Source organism: Microcaecilia unicolor, chromosome 1, assembly GCF_901765095.1.
Source record: "Microcaecilia unicolor chromosome 1, aMicUni1.1, whole genome shotgun sequence".
In the NCBI taxonomy this organism is placed as follows: domain Eukaryota; kingdom Metazoa; phylum Chordata; class Amphibia; order Gymnophiona; family Siphonopidae; genus Microcaecilia; species Microcaecilia unicolor.
This window is the reverse complement of record NC_044031.1, coordinates 2,723,110-2,741,183: the sequence shown is the minus strand read 5'-3', so window position 1 is coordinate 2,741,183 and position 18,074 is coordinate 2,723,110. Positions and strand designations below refer to the sequence as shown.

At 44.6% G+C, this 18,074-nt stretch overlaps 1 protein-coding gene across 1 annotated transcript in view; it reads right to left on the bottom strand.

Annotated features, from left to right (window-relative positions):
* Positions 1 to 18,074, bottom strand: part of LOC115460007 (dynein regulatory complex protein 11-like) — a 118,182-nt gene that overhangs the window by 58,044 nt on the left and 42,064 nt on the right. The window contains exons 2-5 of the mRNA XM_030189869.1: positions 13,944 to 14,149; positions 12,599 to 12,683; positions 8,795 to 8,899; positions 961 to 1,036 (exon numbers count right to left, since the gene is read on the bottom strand). Of these exons, the coding sequence (XP_030045729.1) occupies positions 961 to 1,036; positions 8,795 to 8,899; positions 12,599 to 12,683; positions 13,944 to 14,149 (472 nt within the window). The remainder of the gene's footprint in view (positions 1 to 960; positions 1,037 to 8,794; positions 8,900 to 12,598; positions 12,684 to 13,943; positions 14,150 to 18,074) is intronic.

The following is an 18,074-nucleotide window of genomic DNA, read 5'->3' as shown; positions in this document are numbered from 1 at the left end:
GCGACCACACCTCGACTATTGTGTTCAATTCTGGTCGTTGTATCTCAAAAAAGCTATAGTTGAATTAGAAAAGGTACAGAGAAGGGCAACAAAAATGATAAAGGATGACTTCCCTATGAGGAAAGGCTGAAAGGCAGCTGAGGGGAGATATGATAGAGGCTTATAAGATAATGAGTGGAGTGGAACGGATAGATGTGAATCGTTTGTTTACTCTTTCCAAAAATACTAGGACTAGGGGGCATGCGATGAAGTTACAAAGTAGTAAATTCAATACGAATCAGAGAAAAGTTTTCTTCACTCAATGTGTAATTAAAGTCTGGAATTCGTTGCCAGAGAATGTGGTAAAGGTGGTTAGCTTAGCGGAGTTTAAAAAGGGTCTGGACGGCTTCCTAAAAGAAAAGTCCAAAGACCATTATTAAATTGACTTGGGGAAAATCCACTGCTTATTTCTGGGATAAGCAGCATAAAATGTATTGAACTTTTTTTGGATCTTGCCAAGTATTTGTTACCTGGATTGGCCACTGTTGGAAACAGGATGTTGGGCTTGATGGACCTTTGGTCTGTTGTAGTGTGGTAATACTTATGTACTTATGTAAAAATACAGAAAAGCAGAAGAACCATTCTCTAGCATGAACCTACTCTATTTTTGAACAAAAAATATATATATATAAATCTATAATAAAACTGTAAATTCCAAATGATTCTTCTGTACTTCATATGGATAAAAGAAAATGTGGCAGAAAGATACAAAAATATTTCCAGTCTAGTTGGATTTGTTGCTTGTCTGAAGGAAGATGATGCACGAATCACAGCGAGCGTTAGTGGTTAGAGTGACTGGGTTCAAAGCCTGGCTTAGGAATGAAATTCATTACAGTCATGTCATGCGCAAAGTTGAACCCTTTTGGAGACCCTGCCCCCTGAGACTTACAGCTGCAGACACACACGCACACCCATACTCACTCTTGTAGGTCTTGTCTCCCTCGGTGACATCAGGCAAGAATTTGGAGGGATTGAGCACTAATCCTTGTGCTTCTTCCTAGGGTAGAAAGAGAGAAAAGACTCTGATCAGCAGCGTGTTATAGTGTGGGGAAACGGAGGAATAAAGTGCTGGTACTCGAGACTCTGTTTTTGTGCTTCATTAAGCAGCGGAATATCTCAACGGTCTTTTTTAAGACCATCATGCTTTCTTACTGAGACTTTTATTTTTCTTTTGATGATTTTAGTTTGAAATTGAATACAGACTCCTGATGTAGGCCCTTTGGCCGAAACACAACGTTGTGTTGAGTCGCTTTTGATTTGTAAATAAACCTTGTTTTAAGTCAAGACATCGTGTGCTCCTCGTGGTTTTAGTTCCCACTTCTCCCTTGTTCTTGAGTTACTTCATGAGATCTCTTGGGATTTTCTCTATTGAGACAATATCGGACCATTCATCACCTAATCTTGTGATCATGGCCTGCAAAATTAAATATGATGCTTTATTATCTTTTACTTGCCACCCTGGTAATTGGGCTGATGTTCAATCAACATTCACTGAATTCATATTCAATATATGTTTAAATGCCCAAAACATACTCATACTAGGTGATCTAAACCTGTATCTGGACAACCTAAACAATACACATGCCAGAGAACTAAAATGAATTCCTAAATTTATGGAGTTTTATTCGTCCCTCTACAATCTCTTCTCGTTGTAAAGGACAACACTTAGACCTATTTACATTCAGACTTCCATCTATAAATTCACACTTCATTGACAACTATAAATGGGGACCCATACCCTAGTCAGACCATAAAAAACTCACATTCACACTGAACTGGAGGGAAAAGTCTCATAAAGTTAATACTCTCCAACCTCCAACTACCTATATAGCAAGAGGCAAAATAAATGTGACAGAATTTTGCATCAAATTACAAGATGATTCTCATATATTACTAGATAACCTAAGTAACTTTACCTAATATTAGGAGGAAACAACATAAAAGACACTAGATTGAATAGCCCCTGAACAATCAAAGACAAAAAAGAAGTCAAAAGCTTTACCTTGGTTTGATACGAACATCTTAAATGCAAAGAGACTTTGCAGGAATCTCGAAAGGAGATGGTGCAATCAAATGAAGAAAAGCCATCAAGGAATACAAATTGACCATAAAACAAGCCAAATATAAATACTACGAAATATATATTGGCAAAGGTCAGAAATCCAAAACGAAACTATTTAATTTACTTAACAATTAATCAACACCGAAGACCTTCAATCATCAAATGAACCTATTCCATCAGCCAAGGACTTAGCTAAGTTCTTTGAGCAAAAAAATCACCAAACACAGAGCAAGTCTGACAGGACCTAATCCTTCTATCAGTCCCAGAACTTCATTCTTCACTAAAACAAAGGTATAATAGCCAATAGAATTTGGTCTTGTTTCAACCTTGCTTCCACTATGGAGGTCAGATCCTTCCTAAATAAATATTCATGCTCTTTTTAGACACATGCCCTAGTTATATCTTCTCAAAAGCTCCAGACTTTTTCATCATTAGCTTCCATGAATATATGTGTTCTATGCTACAGAACGGTTCCTTCCCAACGCAGAAGGGAAATATAATTCTAATTCCTATTCCAAAAAATCCATTAGGGAAACGGAACAATGTAATGAATTACAGACCAGTGGCCTCTATACCCTAGTTCGTAAAGGTCACAGAAGGTCTGGTAGCTAAGCAGTTAATGGATTATCCGTCACACTTTTCCCTGCTATACTACACTCAGTCAGGTTTCAGACCTAACTATAGTGCCGAAACAGTGCTCATTACATTACTATCCAAATTCAGACAATTATTAAGTACAGGAAGAAAAATCATCTTATTACAATTCAACACGTCCAATGCTTTTGACGTGATAGATCACAACATCTTATCTAAACTTCTCGATAAGATGGGCATTTGTTGAACCGTTCACAAATGGTTTATGGGCTTTCTCAAATCCAGAGCATATAAAGTCAAAATGTCAGGATCCACTTCCCCTGTTTGGTCCCCAGACTGTAAAGAGCCCCAAGGTTCTCCCATATCTCCTGTCCTTTTTAACATCATGACAGAACCTTTAGCCACCTGGAAGACCAAGGATTGCAGTCTTTTATTTATGCTGACGATCAGATACAAGTTATCCTCAACATCATTCAGACCACCCCGAACCTGGTGGAGAACTAGGGCATCCTCTTTCCATCTAAAACTAAATAGAGAGAAAACTAAATTTCTTATAATCACTAATCCTAATAACCTCCAAACTCAGACTAGCTTTGTCATCAACCAAATAACTTACCCACTGGAAACGTCTCTGAAAATACTTTGAATCATTATAGACCAACTATTAACAGAAGACAACCATGACCTTCAGGTCGTTATGGAAGTTAAAAAGAATTAGAATCCAATACATTCTGTTCAACTGGACTACTGAAATGCAGTTTACCTGGGGAACAAGAATTTTTAACTAAAAAAACTGCAAAGTACCTTAAACACGGCCGCAAAACTTGCACTCAGAACTTCAAAATTCGACAAAGCTTCTCCCCTTCTCTCCAAACTACACTGGCTTCTGGTCAAAGCTAGAATAATCTTTAAAACCTGTACATTCATTTATAAAATAATACATGGTTTAGCAGCTGAATACATGTTGGATTTCATTGATCTGCCACCTCAAAATGCATCCATAAAATCCAGAGAATACCTCACGTGTTCACCTCCATGGCTCAGATCAGAACGGAAGCGGATTCTACAGAAAAGACAGTAGGGAGACCCCTGGACACCTTAGAAAAACAAGGAGCAACTGAGACACTTGTGAGGGGAGTATTAACAAGCTTCATCTCCTCTCCTTCTCTCTCTCTGAACAAATTCTTTACCAGATTGATCAGAAACACTGATCCCTCCAGTATATTCAGCACCCCATAAGATACTGACCATGGCTCACAAGGAAGAACAGGGTCGAACAAAGGAACATTAAGGAATATTCTTAATTCTGAGTTTCCAAATTCTCAGGTTGGCATCCTAGGGTTACATTATCCTTCCTCAGGCTTCCCACAAGCCCTTGCCCTGGTGCATATATGAATTGCAAAATTACGCCATGCCCCCGAAGCCCTCTCCTCTCCTCAGATTAGCTCTCCTGAAAGTCAACACACCTACTACTACTACTACTACTTAACATTTCTAGAGCGCTACTAGGGTTACGCAGCGCTGTACAAGTTAACAAAGAAGGACGGTCCCTGTTCAAAGGAGCTTACAATCTAAAAGAACGAAATGTCAAGTTGGGGCAGTCTAGGTTTCCTGAGTAGAGGTGTAGTGGTTAGGTGCTGAAGGCGACATTGAAGAGGTGGGCTTTGAGCAATGATTTGAAGATGGGCAGGGAGGGGGCCTGGCGTATGAGCTCAGGGAGTCCGTTCCACGTATGGGGTGAGGCGAGGCAGAAAGGGCGGAGCCTGGAGTTGGCGGTGGTGGAGAAGGGTATGAAAGGAGGGATTTGTCCTGAGAGCGGAGGTTACGGGTAGGAACGTAAGGGGAGATGAGGGTTGAGAGGTAAGGAGGGGCTGCAGATCAAGTGCATTTGTAGGTTAGAAGCAGAAGCTTGAACTGAATGCGGTACCTGATCGGAAGCCAGTGAAGTGACTTGAGGAGAGGAGTGATATGAGTGTATCGGTCCAGGCGGAAGATAAGGCGTGCAGCAGAGTTTTGAACGGGCTGAAGGGGGGATAGATGGCTAAGTAGGAGACCAGTGAGGAGTAGGTTGCAGTAGTCAAGGCGAGAGGTAATGAGAGAGTGGATGAGAGTTCGGGTGGTGTGTTCCGAGAGGAGAGGGCGAATTTTGCTAATGTTAAAGAGGAAGAAGCAACAGGTCTTGGCTATCTGCTGGATATGTGCAGAGAAGGAGAGGGAGGAGTCGAAGATGACACCGAGGTTGCGGGCAGATGAGATGGGGACGATGAGGGTGTTATCAACCGAGATAGAGAGTGGAGGGAGAGGAGAAGTGGGTTTGGGTGGGAAAACAAGAAGTTCGGTCTTGGCCATGTTCAGTTTCAGGTGGCGGTTGGACATCCAGTCAGCAATGTCGGATAAGCTATATATCTTCTGATCAAGGAACCCAAACCCTGGGGATGGGCTGACATCACTCACTGTCTACACCACTCCTGGGGAACCTCGGTACCCCACAGATTTCCACATTATGAGCTATGAGCACACTGTACCCTGTGGTAAAAACCTGATGGAAATGAAAACATGTATCCTGGGTTCATAAAGAACTTGTGATTTAAGCAAAGATGGTTGGTTAGTCCATTTACTGTCGTTCATTTAAGTCAACGGTTCCCTCACCGGTCCCTGGAGACTCTCAACATGCATAATTCTCTCATGGAAATTCATTGTGGATAACCAGAAAAGCCAGCTGCTTGGAGAGTCCCTTAAGTCAGGTTTGGGAACCACTGACCGAGGAGGTACAATTTTAGGACCTAGAAATAAGAAAACGTTACAGTTCTGTTCAGGCTTGAAAAATCAGAACAAGTACCACATAGCTACAGGCCTGTTTCTTTCCTATTAGCAATGTACTGGAAACACATCTGCCAACAACTGAGAAACATCTACTTAGCAAAGAAGCCGGATTTTAACAAGCATGAAATTGCTCTCAGCGCTTCTCTCTCTCTTAGCAGCCACAAAGAATTTGGATTTGCAGTGTCAGGAAACATCTGGAACTGCTTTGATGGATCTATCATCCGTCCATGATATCGTCTGGAGACCCAGACCGCTCCCCAGGACAGCCCTTACCACCAGGCATCCTTCACGCTAAGTTGATGAAGTTTTCAGGTAAATTGGACAAGAATGGTTCATGATCACTCACCCCAAGGTTCGGCTTTAGCAACAAGCTTACGGTATTTTAATTATGTATTTCTTAAAATGTCTAACCATGGCTCAAGGCAGTCTACACTAATTGAAATCATAACTCCAGAATAGAAAATAAACACAGAATATAATTTAACAGTACCATAAACATAATTAATTTAGAGATCCTTCACAAGGTATCCCATAGAGAAGCAACCACTAATCAAAAGCCCGAGAGCACAGATGAAACTTTGAGCAAAAACCAAAGTTTAAATAATTAACCTCTAACAAAAGCTTTCCTGAAAAAAACAATTCACAGTAGGGATGCTGGACAGGTAAGAGTCTCACGTCTACTTCATGTCAAACGAATCACCTGTAGAAAAGACTGCAGAGTTGATCATCAGAGACAGATCTCGACAAGTGTGACAGCTTGTGCATTTCAATTTTTCGGTAAATCTTGTGAGCCCATTCCATGTAGGGCCTTAAAAGCCAAAGACATATCCTTAAATTGGGCTCTGGAAGGGATGGACAACCAACGAAGAGCTCTCTAAACGGTGCTCCCTAAATCCGTTTGGTCTGCTGAATTCTAAAGTATGTGTAACCCAACAACACTGTTCTCAAAAAGTCCAACCAAGTAATAAAATACTGGGGAAAAAACCAAGTACAGAAATGCTCAACTATCAAAGCCACTTTCAGAATATGAAGAAACTGAGGCCCAAACCGAGGCCCCTTCACAACTTTAGCTGTGTCATCAGATGGCAGAGGGGACCTTTTACTAAAGGGCTGCCGCACAGCAAACTGGAACTTCTGCCGGGGTAGTTCCGCCCTTAGAACGCGCCATTTCTGGCGCTAGCGGAAATATCGAACAAATGTTTCCACAGGGGGTTACCAAACAAAGGCACAGAGGAGGGAACTTGCATGTTCTGTACAGGATTCACAGGAACAAGGATTCATGGACAAGACACAAAGGATCAAGACTAGGCAGGAAACAAGGCAGAAACTCAAGAGCAAGGCTCACAGGAACATGGTTAGTCAGAAATAATGCTACAGGACAGTGGCATAGCTACGACGGGCCTGGGGGCCTGGGCCCCCGTAGATTTGGCCCTGGACCCCCCTGCCGATGACCCGCCGCCAACCCGCCATCACCGTCTCCTGCCTTTGCTGGTGGGGGCCACAACCCCTGCCAGCCGAGGTCCTCTTCTTCTTGCAAAGGGCGTCCTTCTGTTTCTAACATCCTGAGGATGTCAGAAATAGAAGGAAGCCTTTTGCGAGAAGAAGAGGACCTTGGCTGGCGAGGGTTGGGGTCCCCTGCCAGCAAAGGTAGGCGATGGCGGGTTGGCGGCAGGAGGGGGGGGTTGAGATGGTCCACGGCGAGAGGGGGGTTGGGAGGGTTGGTGGGGGGGGGGGCAAAGTTGGCAATGGCAGGGGGGGTCGGCGGCGCCGGGGAGGGCTAAAATGTGCCCCCTCACCTCAGGCTCTGGACCCCCCTCCCGCCGAAGTCTGGCTACGCCCCTGCTACAGGAGCTAGGCTTTAGGAACAAGGTTTGCAGGATCAAGGCTTACAGGAACAAGGTCCAGAAACAAGGCACACAGGAATAAGGATTCATGGACAAGACACAAAGGAACAAGACTAGGCAGGAAACAAGGCAGAAACTCAAGAGCAAGGCTCACAGGAACATGGTTAGTCAGAAACAATGCTACAGGAGCAAGGCTTTAAGATCAAGGTTTGCAGGAACAAAGCTTTCAGGAACAAGGTTCAGAAACAAGGCATACAGGAATAAGGATTCACGGACAAGACTCACAGGAACAAAGCTAGGTAGGAAAGGCATACAGGCAGTGGTGTGCTGGAGCGGACTCACAAGAGCCGGTTGTTAAGTTTTTAAGAATTTTGGGAGCTAGTTATTAAAGTAGGCCTCCCCTCCACCCATGGCTACTTTAACAACTGGCTCCCAAAATTCTTAAATGTGGGTTTGGGCCCCCTCCTGAATTCTCTTTTACTTTGTTGGTGGGGATGCTTCTTGCTGGCCTCCCACTTAGTCACCTCTCCCCTCTCCAGTCGGTTCAAAACTCTGCTGCCCGTCTCATCTTCCGCCAGGGTCGCTTTACTCATACTACCCCTCTCCTCAAGACCCTTCACTGGCTCCCTATCCGTTTTCGCATCCTGTTCAAACTTCTTCTACTAACCTATAAATGTACTCACTCTGCTGCTCCCCAGTATCTCTCCACACTCGTCCTTCCCTACACCCCTTCCCGTGCACTCCGCTCCATGGATAAATCCTTCTTATCTGTTCCCTTCTCCACTACTGCCAACTCCAGACTTCGCGCCTTCTGTCTCGCTGCACCCTATGCCTGGAATAAACTTCCTGAGCCCCTACGTCTTGCCCCATCCTTGGCCACCTTTAAATCTAGACTGAAAGCCCATCTCTTTAACATTGCTTTTGACTTGTAACCACTTGTAACCACTCGCCTCCACCTACCCTCCTCTCTTCCTTCCCGTTCACATTAATTGATTTGATTTGCTTACTTTATTAATTTTTTGTCTATTAGATTGTAAGCTCTTTGAGCAGGGACTGTCTTTCTTCTATGTTTGTGCAGCGCTGCATATGCCTTGTAGCGCTATAGAAATGCTAAATAGTAGTAGTAGGATGCTGAGCCCTGCCAGCCAAGTAAATAGACTGCTGCTGCTCCCCGCTCCCCACTCCTTGTTTCTAGATCTCAGCAGCAGGTTGGAACTTCTCCTGTAGATGCGAGAAGTCCCATCATGTTGCTCAGAGTCCGAAATGAGCAGTGGGGAGTGGTACACAGCAGTGAGGGTGTATGAATCTGGGTATTTAACATGTACACAGTAGTGAGGGTGTAGCACTCTGGGTATATTACAGGTACACATCAGTGAGGGTGTATCATTCTGGGTATATTTCTAGGCGGAGAAGCTTTTGAATGGTAACTCACTTTTTCCCCCTTCTGCTTTCCTTTGGCTTTTGCCTCCTTTTTCTCCTTTTTCTTTTCCTTCTTAGCCTGTTTTTCTTCTTCCATTTTCTGCATTTCCTCTTTTACCTGTGAGTTGGAGGGTTCAGGGACAGGGGGAGGGGAGGGGAGAGGAAGGGGAGGAGAAAATGAAAGTGGGGTCAGTAAGGGCCTTTAGCACCTTCCCAGAGGATGCAGGACAGGCTCTTCGGATTGCCGACTCTATTCACGGGCTTGGACTGTAATCATGAATGTGTCACAAACAGGGGTGCACAAGTGTACACACAAAGCACACACATACACATAAGCCCATACATACACAAAAGCACATATACACACATTCACACACACACATGCAGACACACATGCACATACATACACAAGCACACAAAGCAAATGCACACACAGATACACACACAAGCACATACATACACACACAAGCACATACATACACACATGCACACAACACACGCACACAAACCAAATGCACACACAGATACACACACAAGCACATACATACACACACACACACTTGCACATATATAAACAAGCACACAGCACATGCACACATGAGCACATCTCCTACACACACACATACAGTATACATACACACAAGCACACAAATACACACACAAGCAGTTGCACATATATACACAAGCCCACAACACATGCACACCCACATACTCATATATATGTATATATACACACAAGAAAAGACAAGAGAGGCAGAAGATCTGCGATGCAAATACAGCAGAACAACAACGTGGATAATAATGGCAAAGACTTTAATTCAGCCAAGAATAAACTTATGCCTGACGTGGCCATGTTGCATCAAAAAGGCTGCGTCAGAGGCAAAACTGTGGGAGAAAAACTAGAAAATTATAATCACATACTAATTTATTTATTTATTTGTTGCATTTGTATCCCACATTTTCCCACCTTTTTGCAGGCTCAGTGTGGCTTACATTATGCCGTAGTGGCGATCGCCATTTCCGGAATGAGAAATACATAGTGGTATTCCATTAAGTACATAGACGGTAGAGTAAATTATAGATTAAATTAGATAATCAGTTCATTTCGGCGTGAGAAATAAGGCGGTAGTGTGTTAACGTTCGTTAGTGATAGCGTTACTGAAGCAGTCAGGTATAGAGAGTTCGGTTTTGTCTAGTTCTGGAAGAGTTTCGTTGTCTGGTATTTAGGATAAATAAAAAACTGAAAATGACATATAAATAAATAAAACTACTGACATTGAATAAATCATTTAGAAATCATAGCAGGACCGTTCAAAGAATATGCAAATTAAAGAGGTAAAAGTGAACAAAAAATTCGTTAACAATAGCTGACGTGACAGGTGGGCAGCAAAGATCACAGTGGAATAGGTGTCGTGTGGCAGCAGTGCAAACAGTAATGCAGACCTGAGGTCAAGACGTCCAAATCCGATTTGGCAAGTTTTGCTGAAAATGCCCAAACATCAAGTGGTGAACGTGGCCACTTTTGAACCTGAAAAAAATCTCTCTTTTTGCTTCGAAAATCACCGTTTCCTAGATGTTTTGGGTCAGATTCTAAATACGGAGCCAAAATCACACCAAACTATACCTTTCCCGTCTCAGACAGCCTGAAAATTCTTGGAGTTACAATTGACCGAAATCTCACACTTGAAAGCCATGTGAAGAATACAACAAAGAAAATGTTCCAATCGATGTGGAAACTCAAAAGAGTAAAACCTTTCTTCCCAAGGGAAATATTTCACAGTCTGGTACAATCAATGGTGCTAAGTCACCTAGACTACTGCAATGCCATCTATGCCGGATGTAAAGAACAAATCATCAAGAAACTCCAAACAACCCAAAACACTGCAGCCAGACTCATATTTGGTAAAACAAAATACGAAAGTGCCAAAACCCTAAGAGAAAAACTACACTGGCTCTCACTTAAAGAATGTATTGCGTTCAAAATTTGCACTCTGGTTCATAAAATCATTTACGGAGAGGCCCCGGTCTACATGTCAGACCTCATAGACTTACCACCCAGGAACACTAAAGATCAGCACGCACATTCCTGAATCTCCATTTCCCCAGTTGCAAAGGGTTAAAATACAAATTAACATGCATCCTACTTTTCCTACATAAGCACGCAGCTATGGAATGCACTACCACTCGACGTGAAAATAATGCACGACCTAAACAACTTTTGGAAATCACTGAAGACCTGCCTCTTCAACAAGGCATATCGCAACGACCCATCATATAAACTTTAATGCATACTACTTTCTCTTATGTTGTATTGTGATCTCTTTATACTTGAATGCTTAATCTACTTTGTCACTCTTGATCTTTATGTAATACCACTTGTATCTCTCACTCTGGAATGGCGATTGCCATGACGGAACAATGTAAGCCGCATTGAGCCTGCAAATAGGTGGGAAAATGTGGGATAAAAAATGCAACAAACAAATAAATTAATTAATTAATTAAAAAGTCAGTGCAGAAAAAACTGTCTTAGCACTATTCTTTAAACCTCACCTAAAGTTAGGGTAGACTCTATACACGACAACTGAAAAATCATGCCTGGCCGTATTCTCTAAAGTACGCCGAAATTTTGTAGAATAAGCTTCAATTTCCACACGGTATACAGAATAACACTGAGCGCCTCTCCACAAGACCAAATTGGGTCACATCCATTTAGCTCACATTTTACTTGGTGTCAATCCCAACATCTCTATTAGGCACAGAACCCTGGATTCTTCTACGTGGAGGGGCATAATTGAACGGCGCTGGCCAAATAGATGGCCATCCATCTTCGGGCCCAGCTCCGCGAGCGAGCGGAGCCAAGCGTATTTTCGAAATACGCTTGGCGCCGGCCAAATCGCTCGCCAGGTAAAACATGTCCCGCTGCAGTATGTGCAGCCCGAGTCACTCCTTGTGTGTGTGTGTGAGTGAGACTAACAAGTTAGTTACTTCTTCCGTTAAAGGCTTGGTTGAAGAGCCAAGCTTTCACCTGCTTCCTGAAGTAGAGATAGTCTTGTGTTAAGAGGAGCCTTTCAGGCAATGCATTCCAGAGTGTGGGGGCTACTCCGGAGAAGGCTTACTTGCGGGTATCACATCATGTAATGTCTTTTGGAGAGGGTGTGGTTAGGGTTACTGCTTGGGAGGACCTTAGTGTCCTTGGAGGTGTGTAGGGGATCATCCTATTCTTCAGGGGCCATTTCCTTTAAGGGCCTTGAAGATCAGACATAGAGTGTAGCAGGGCCACCGAGAGACTGGGCCGGGCCCGGGGCAGGGCTGCCCCTGGGGCCCTGCCCCTGCCACCCCCTCCACCCGCCCCCCTCCATCTGCCACCGGGCCCCCTGCATTGCAATCACAGCGCCTCTCACCTCTGTGTGAAAGCGCTGCAGGCAGCAGCAGATCGCCTCCCTTCGGGCCTCCTTCCCTCGCGGAAGTTACGTCAGACGAGGGTGGGACACAGGGAGGGAAGGAGGCCCGAAGGGAGGCGATCTGCTGCCCTGCTGCCTGCAGTGCTTTCACACGGTGAGAGGCGCTGTGATTTTAATGCAGGGGGCCCAGCCCGGGCCCAGGGAATTTTGTCCCCCCTGCCTCCCCCTCTCGGCGGCCCTGGTGTGTAGTAGTGAAAGGGACACATGTACCTTACAGTATTCTGTACATTGAGTGTACAAGTGGAAGGACTGACCCTTTAAATACTTACACAAGTGTCGGTACGGAAATCTGGTGTGAGCAGTCATTTCTAAACCCCTAAACAGTCAATTCTGAACAAAATGAAAGCATTACCTACCTGCTGAGGACTCTTTTCGGCAAAGATCAGCTGAGAACCCCCATCAATCTCCTCGGGGTAATCTGGAAAGCGCCCCGAATTGTCACTGTAACACACAAACCCCATGAATAAAAATGGTGAAATGACATATTATATTAATGCATAGGAAAGCAGAGCATCACGACCACACGCAGTTCATTACCAAATCTAAGGAAAAACCTCCAGTGTAAGAGAGGCCCTGATCTTTCCAGACCTATCGACACAGCACAACAAAGCACACCAGCAACACATCTGGAAACTCAATCTCCACAGCCTTCTGTATCATGTCACTGACGCTCATGAATATCACACTCTCTCTGTCATTTCTCTTTCCTGAACATCCCTCCATCAGTATCCTGGGATGTCTCTTTCCTCTATAACCCTCTCATCAGTGTGTGCACATGACACTCTCTCTGGGATTCTGTTTCCCTCCATCCATTCATGCATATTAAAGTTTCTTTGAGATATCTTTTTCCTCTAAAGCCCTCTCATCAGGGTTTGTATATGAAAGCTTCCCAAAGTACATCCTTCCTCTATGGGATTTCCATCAGACTGTGCCTCAGAAAGTTTCTCTGGGATGTCTCTGTCCTCTATAGGTCTCCCATTAAGATGTCCATAAGAAATTTTCTCTAGAATGTCTCTTTCCTCTAGAGTCCTCCCATCAATATGCATGACGTTTTCTCGGGACTGTTTTCCTCTAGAACCTTCCCGTCAATGTGCATATGAAAGTTTCTCTGGACTGTTTTCCTCTAGAACCTTCCCTTCAATGTGAATATGAAAGTTTCTCTGGCTATTTCTTTTCTCTAGAGCCCTCCCATCAATGTGCATATGAAAGTTTCTCTGGCTATTTCATTCCTCTAGAACCTTCCCATCAATGTGAACATGAAAGTTTCTCCGGATATTTCTTTCCTCTAGAACCATGTGAATATGAAAGTTTCTCTGGATATTTCTTTCCTCTAGAACCTTCCCATCAATGTGCATATGAATGTGTCTCTGGATGTTTCTTTCCTCTAGAACAGAGGTAGGCAATTCCAGTCCTCGAGAGCCGCAAGCAGGTCAGGTTTTCAGGATATCCACAATGAATATTCATGAGATGGATTTGCATGCACTGCCTCCACTGCATGCAAATCTATCTCCTGCATATTCATTATGGATATCCTGAAAACCTGACCTGCCTGCGGCTCTCGAGGACCAGAGTTGCCTGCCCCTGCTCTAGAACCTTCCCAGCAATATGCATATAAAGTTTTCTCTGGACTGCTTTCCTCTAGAGCCCTTCCATCAATGTGCATGTGACACTCTCTCATAGAATTCTGCAGCTAATACTCACTGGCACTCAATGAACCACTGACGAATCTGGTCCTTCATGTGGTCCTTCATTTCCGGCCCCTCCATCTTGTACAGATTCTGTTTGATGTTGGACAGCGCCTGCTGATAATCCACCTCCTGTTCTTCACGCTTCGTCCTACGCAACTCCTCCGTCACTATGGAGCGAACTATATTGGGAGAGAATTCCTGCAGCTGTGGGTCTTGCACCTTACAGAAAGAGACATGACCAGTGTTCAGTGGCTGTTCTCATTGTTGGAAGATCAGGAGATGATGAAGAACATTAAAAAGCCGCACCCAGTCAGACCAGTATTCATAGAGCCCAACATCCTGCCACAGTCGATTGATATGGAGGGGTATCGTATTTTCGATATGACATCTACATCTGATTTGGATGTTTTCTGAAACCAGAAAAATGCCCAACTTTAAGTTTCAAACATGGCCTCTATGAAAGGCAAACAACACACCCCTTTAAGGTGAGGATGGGGGAACATGAGTTGTGTCTAGTGGAATCAGATTGAAGAACGTATTGGCCAACACTGTTCTGATTTGAGACGTGAGTTGTCTATTCTGAAGTGCTGTGTAATTGACTGTGTCCCTGTGTCTGACTGTAATATGAATTATTACAATGCAAACAGAGGTGGACCTTAAGGCTTCATATGTTGTGTGGCCATCTGCTAGATACTTTTATGCTCAGACCATTTTTGGAAAAAAAAAAGTATAAGGAAAAAATGTACAAAAAAAAAGCCATTGTGCAGCATTCGTAGTAGACTGGCCTCACAGACGTCCCGGCAAAGCAGTGAACTTCACATAAAAGTTCCCAGGTAGCCATCTTACCATAACCCCCTTAAATTGTATGGTGAGCCCTCCAAAAACCTACTGTACCCAACTGTACACCACTACAATAACCCTTAAGGCTGCAGGTTCAGTAGGTATTTAGTGTTTTTTGGAAGGCTCTCACGTTCCACCACAAATGTACCAGTGGTTTCTGGGCCTTGGTCCCCTTCTCTACAGTGCACTCCACTGACTATTAGGCTACTTCTGGGACCTGGTTATAACATCCGAAGTTGCCATAGAGCCTGATATGTACCGTCACATCATAGGGGCTGGGAGGGAGTCAGTGGCCGGGTTTGAGATGGCCGCCATTAGTTTCCATTATCGGCGAAAACCAATGACGGCCATCTCTAACGCTGGCGATCTCTAAGGGCGGCCCAAATGTTGAGATTTGGCCGGCCCCGAACGTACTATCAAAACAAAAGATGGCCAACCATCTTGTTTCGATAATACAGTCGGGAACGCTGCTTAACTGGGCCATCATTACAGATGGCCGCCCTTATAGATGGCCGGCCCCGTTCGATTATGCCCCTCTGTGCCATCAGTGGTGCTGTGTAAAGTGCTGCCAGGACACTACCCCGGCAGTCTGTGTCCCTGTGGAACACCGTGGGTAAGAGATGCTGTGCCAGAAAGGCATTAGCTGGAACAAAATATGATCCAAAAAGCCCACTTCCATCAAGAAGCACCTATAGAAACAGGTCTTGGAGAAGAAACCAGAAAATGCTCCCTATGAGCCCCAAGGTATGCCATACCAAAATCTACCTGGTAGCCCCAGAAAAGAATATGCTGCAGGAAAAAGAGGGACTGGTTGAGCCGGCAAACAGAAGATACCTTGACAGGCTCAACACCAAAGTGGAGGCCAGGAAGCACGAGAGAATACAGTCTCTGCTACCACACGGCCCCAGAAGGTACCAACACCATGGTGGGACAAGCAGACCTTGCCACCGAGCAGCATCTGTGAACGGTGGCAGCGAGAAGGACGTATGGTCGCTGTTACCTTAGCACAGATATGGGAAAGCCACCAGAGCCATGCGGACAAGGGAGCTGCCAGTACACACCAGAGAAGAGGTTGTCAGAGTAGAGCTGGGAAGGTGCTGGTAGAGGAGAGCACCCAAGGCCGCAGTCAAGAGTGTAGAACAGAAGGAAGGCCATCAAGGGCAGCAAACCAAGACACTCCCAAGGCATAGTCTATAATGGAACAGTTCCTACCACAATATGGGGCAGCTGCAACAGCGCAAGAAAACGTTTGCCGCTGCTCCGTAGCCCTTGAGGCAGCCACTTATCTCCAAAGTAAAGTTAAAGTTAAAGCCTCTGCGGGGATTATGCAGCAAACTAGATTGTAAGCTCTTTGAGCAGGGACTGTCTTCTGTGTATGGTGTACAGTGCTGCGTATGCCTTGTAGCGCTATAGAAATGATAAGTAGATAGATGTTCCTGCCCCTATTAACACAGGTGGCCTGTGGATAAGAGGGCCACCAGCGTAGAAAATCTGGACGAGATGTCAATAAACAGCGAGAGAAAAGAACAATAATCACTAGCCAGCGCTGCATACGCCTTGTAGCGCTATAGAAATGCTAAATAGTAGTAGTAGTAGTAGCCAAGCTCGATAGCAGGGACCTACTAGCTATTGGGAACTGCGCCTCACAGCACAGAGAACTGGAGCGATTAGCCCATAAGAGTCCCGGACAGCACAAGCACGAGACAGAGTTCCTGGCTTTTTTAAAGACTCCAAAACAAGGAAATGGGGTGGAGACAGCCCAATATCAAGAGATTAGTCACCACATATAAGGGTAAGATGCTCCAGAAAAACATTTATGGGTCCTAATAAAGGTTTTTCTGGAGCATCTTACCCTTATATGTGGTGACTGATCTCTTGATATTGGGCTCTCTCCACCCCATTTCCTTGTTGTGTTCGATTGCTGTGGAGAGCGTGAACCCCGCTTTGCCTTTCTTTTTTAAAGACTCCTTCATAAAAACCTTTGATGTCCAGCAAAGACCTTGGCTCTGCTTACCACAGGTGTTGGCCAGGGCAAACGCCCCTTCTGCCAATGCATTGTGCACACTAAGAGAGAGACCAAGGTCCGAGGTATGCACGCTGTAATGAGCTAACCAGCAGGGAAAACAGAGAAGAGAAATAAGGCCTAAGCCAACTGGATACCTCTCAGCTCGACTGCATAAGGAATTTTTCTCTCTTTTTTTAATTTCCAGTATAATCCTTAGAGACGGAAATTCCACCAGAAGACACAACACCACAAAATAAAAGAGAAAGCACCTAAAAAAAAAATTAACAACACAGGACAGCAAAACCGAGGTACCTTGGAGACGGGAGAGGTTCCGAGGGACTGGAGAACGGCGGAGGTGGTACCTCTTCACAAAAGTGGTGATAGGGAAGAAGCTGGAAACTACAGGCCGGTAAGCCTCACTTCGGTTATTGGAAAAGTAATGGAAGCCATGCTGAAGGAAAGGATAGTGAATTTCCTAGAAGCCAACAAGCTGCAAGATCCGAGACAACATGGTTTTACCAGAGGGAAATCGTGCCAAACGAATCTCATTGAATTCTTTGATTGGGTAACTGGAGAATTGAATCATCGACGTGCTATAGACGTAATCTACTTAGATTTTAGCAAAGCTTTTGACACGGTACCCCACAGTAGGCTCTTAAATAAACTCGATGGGCTGAAGATAGGTCCCGAAGTGGTGAACTGGATTAGGAACTGGTTGATGGACAGGCGCCAGAGGGTGGTGGTGAATGGAGTTCGCTCGGAGGAGGGAAAGGTGAGTAGTGGAGTGCCTCAGGGATCGGTGCTGGGGCCGATTCTGTTCAATATATTTGTGAGTGACATTGCCGAAGGGTTAGAAGGTAAAGTTTGCCTATTTGCGGATGATACTAAGATTTGCAACAGAGTGGACACCCGGGAGGGAGTGGAAAGCATGAAAAGGGATCTTAGGAAGCTAGAAGAATGGTCTAAGGTTTGGCAATTAAAATTCAATGCGAAGAAATGCAAAGTGATGCATTTAGGGAGTAGAAACCCACGAGAGACTTATGTGTTAGGCGGTGAGAGTCTGATAGGTACTGAGGGGGAGAGGGATCTTGGGGTGATAGCATCCGAGGATCTGAAGGCGACGAAACAGTGTGACAAGGCGGTGGCCATAGCGAGAAGGTTGCTAGGCTGTATAGAGAGAGGTATGACCAGCAGAAGAAAGGAAGTGTTGATGCCCCTGTACAAGTTGTTGGTGAGGCCCCACCTGGAGTATTGTGTTCAGTTTTGGAGGCCGTACCTTGCGAAGGATGTTAAAAAAAT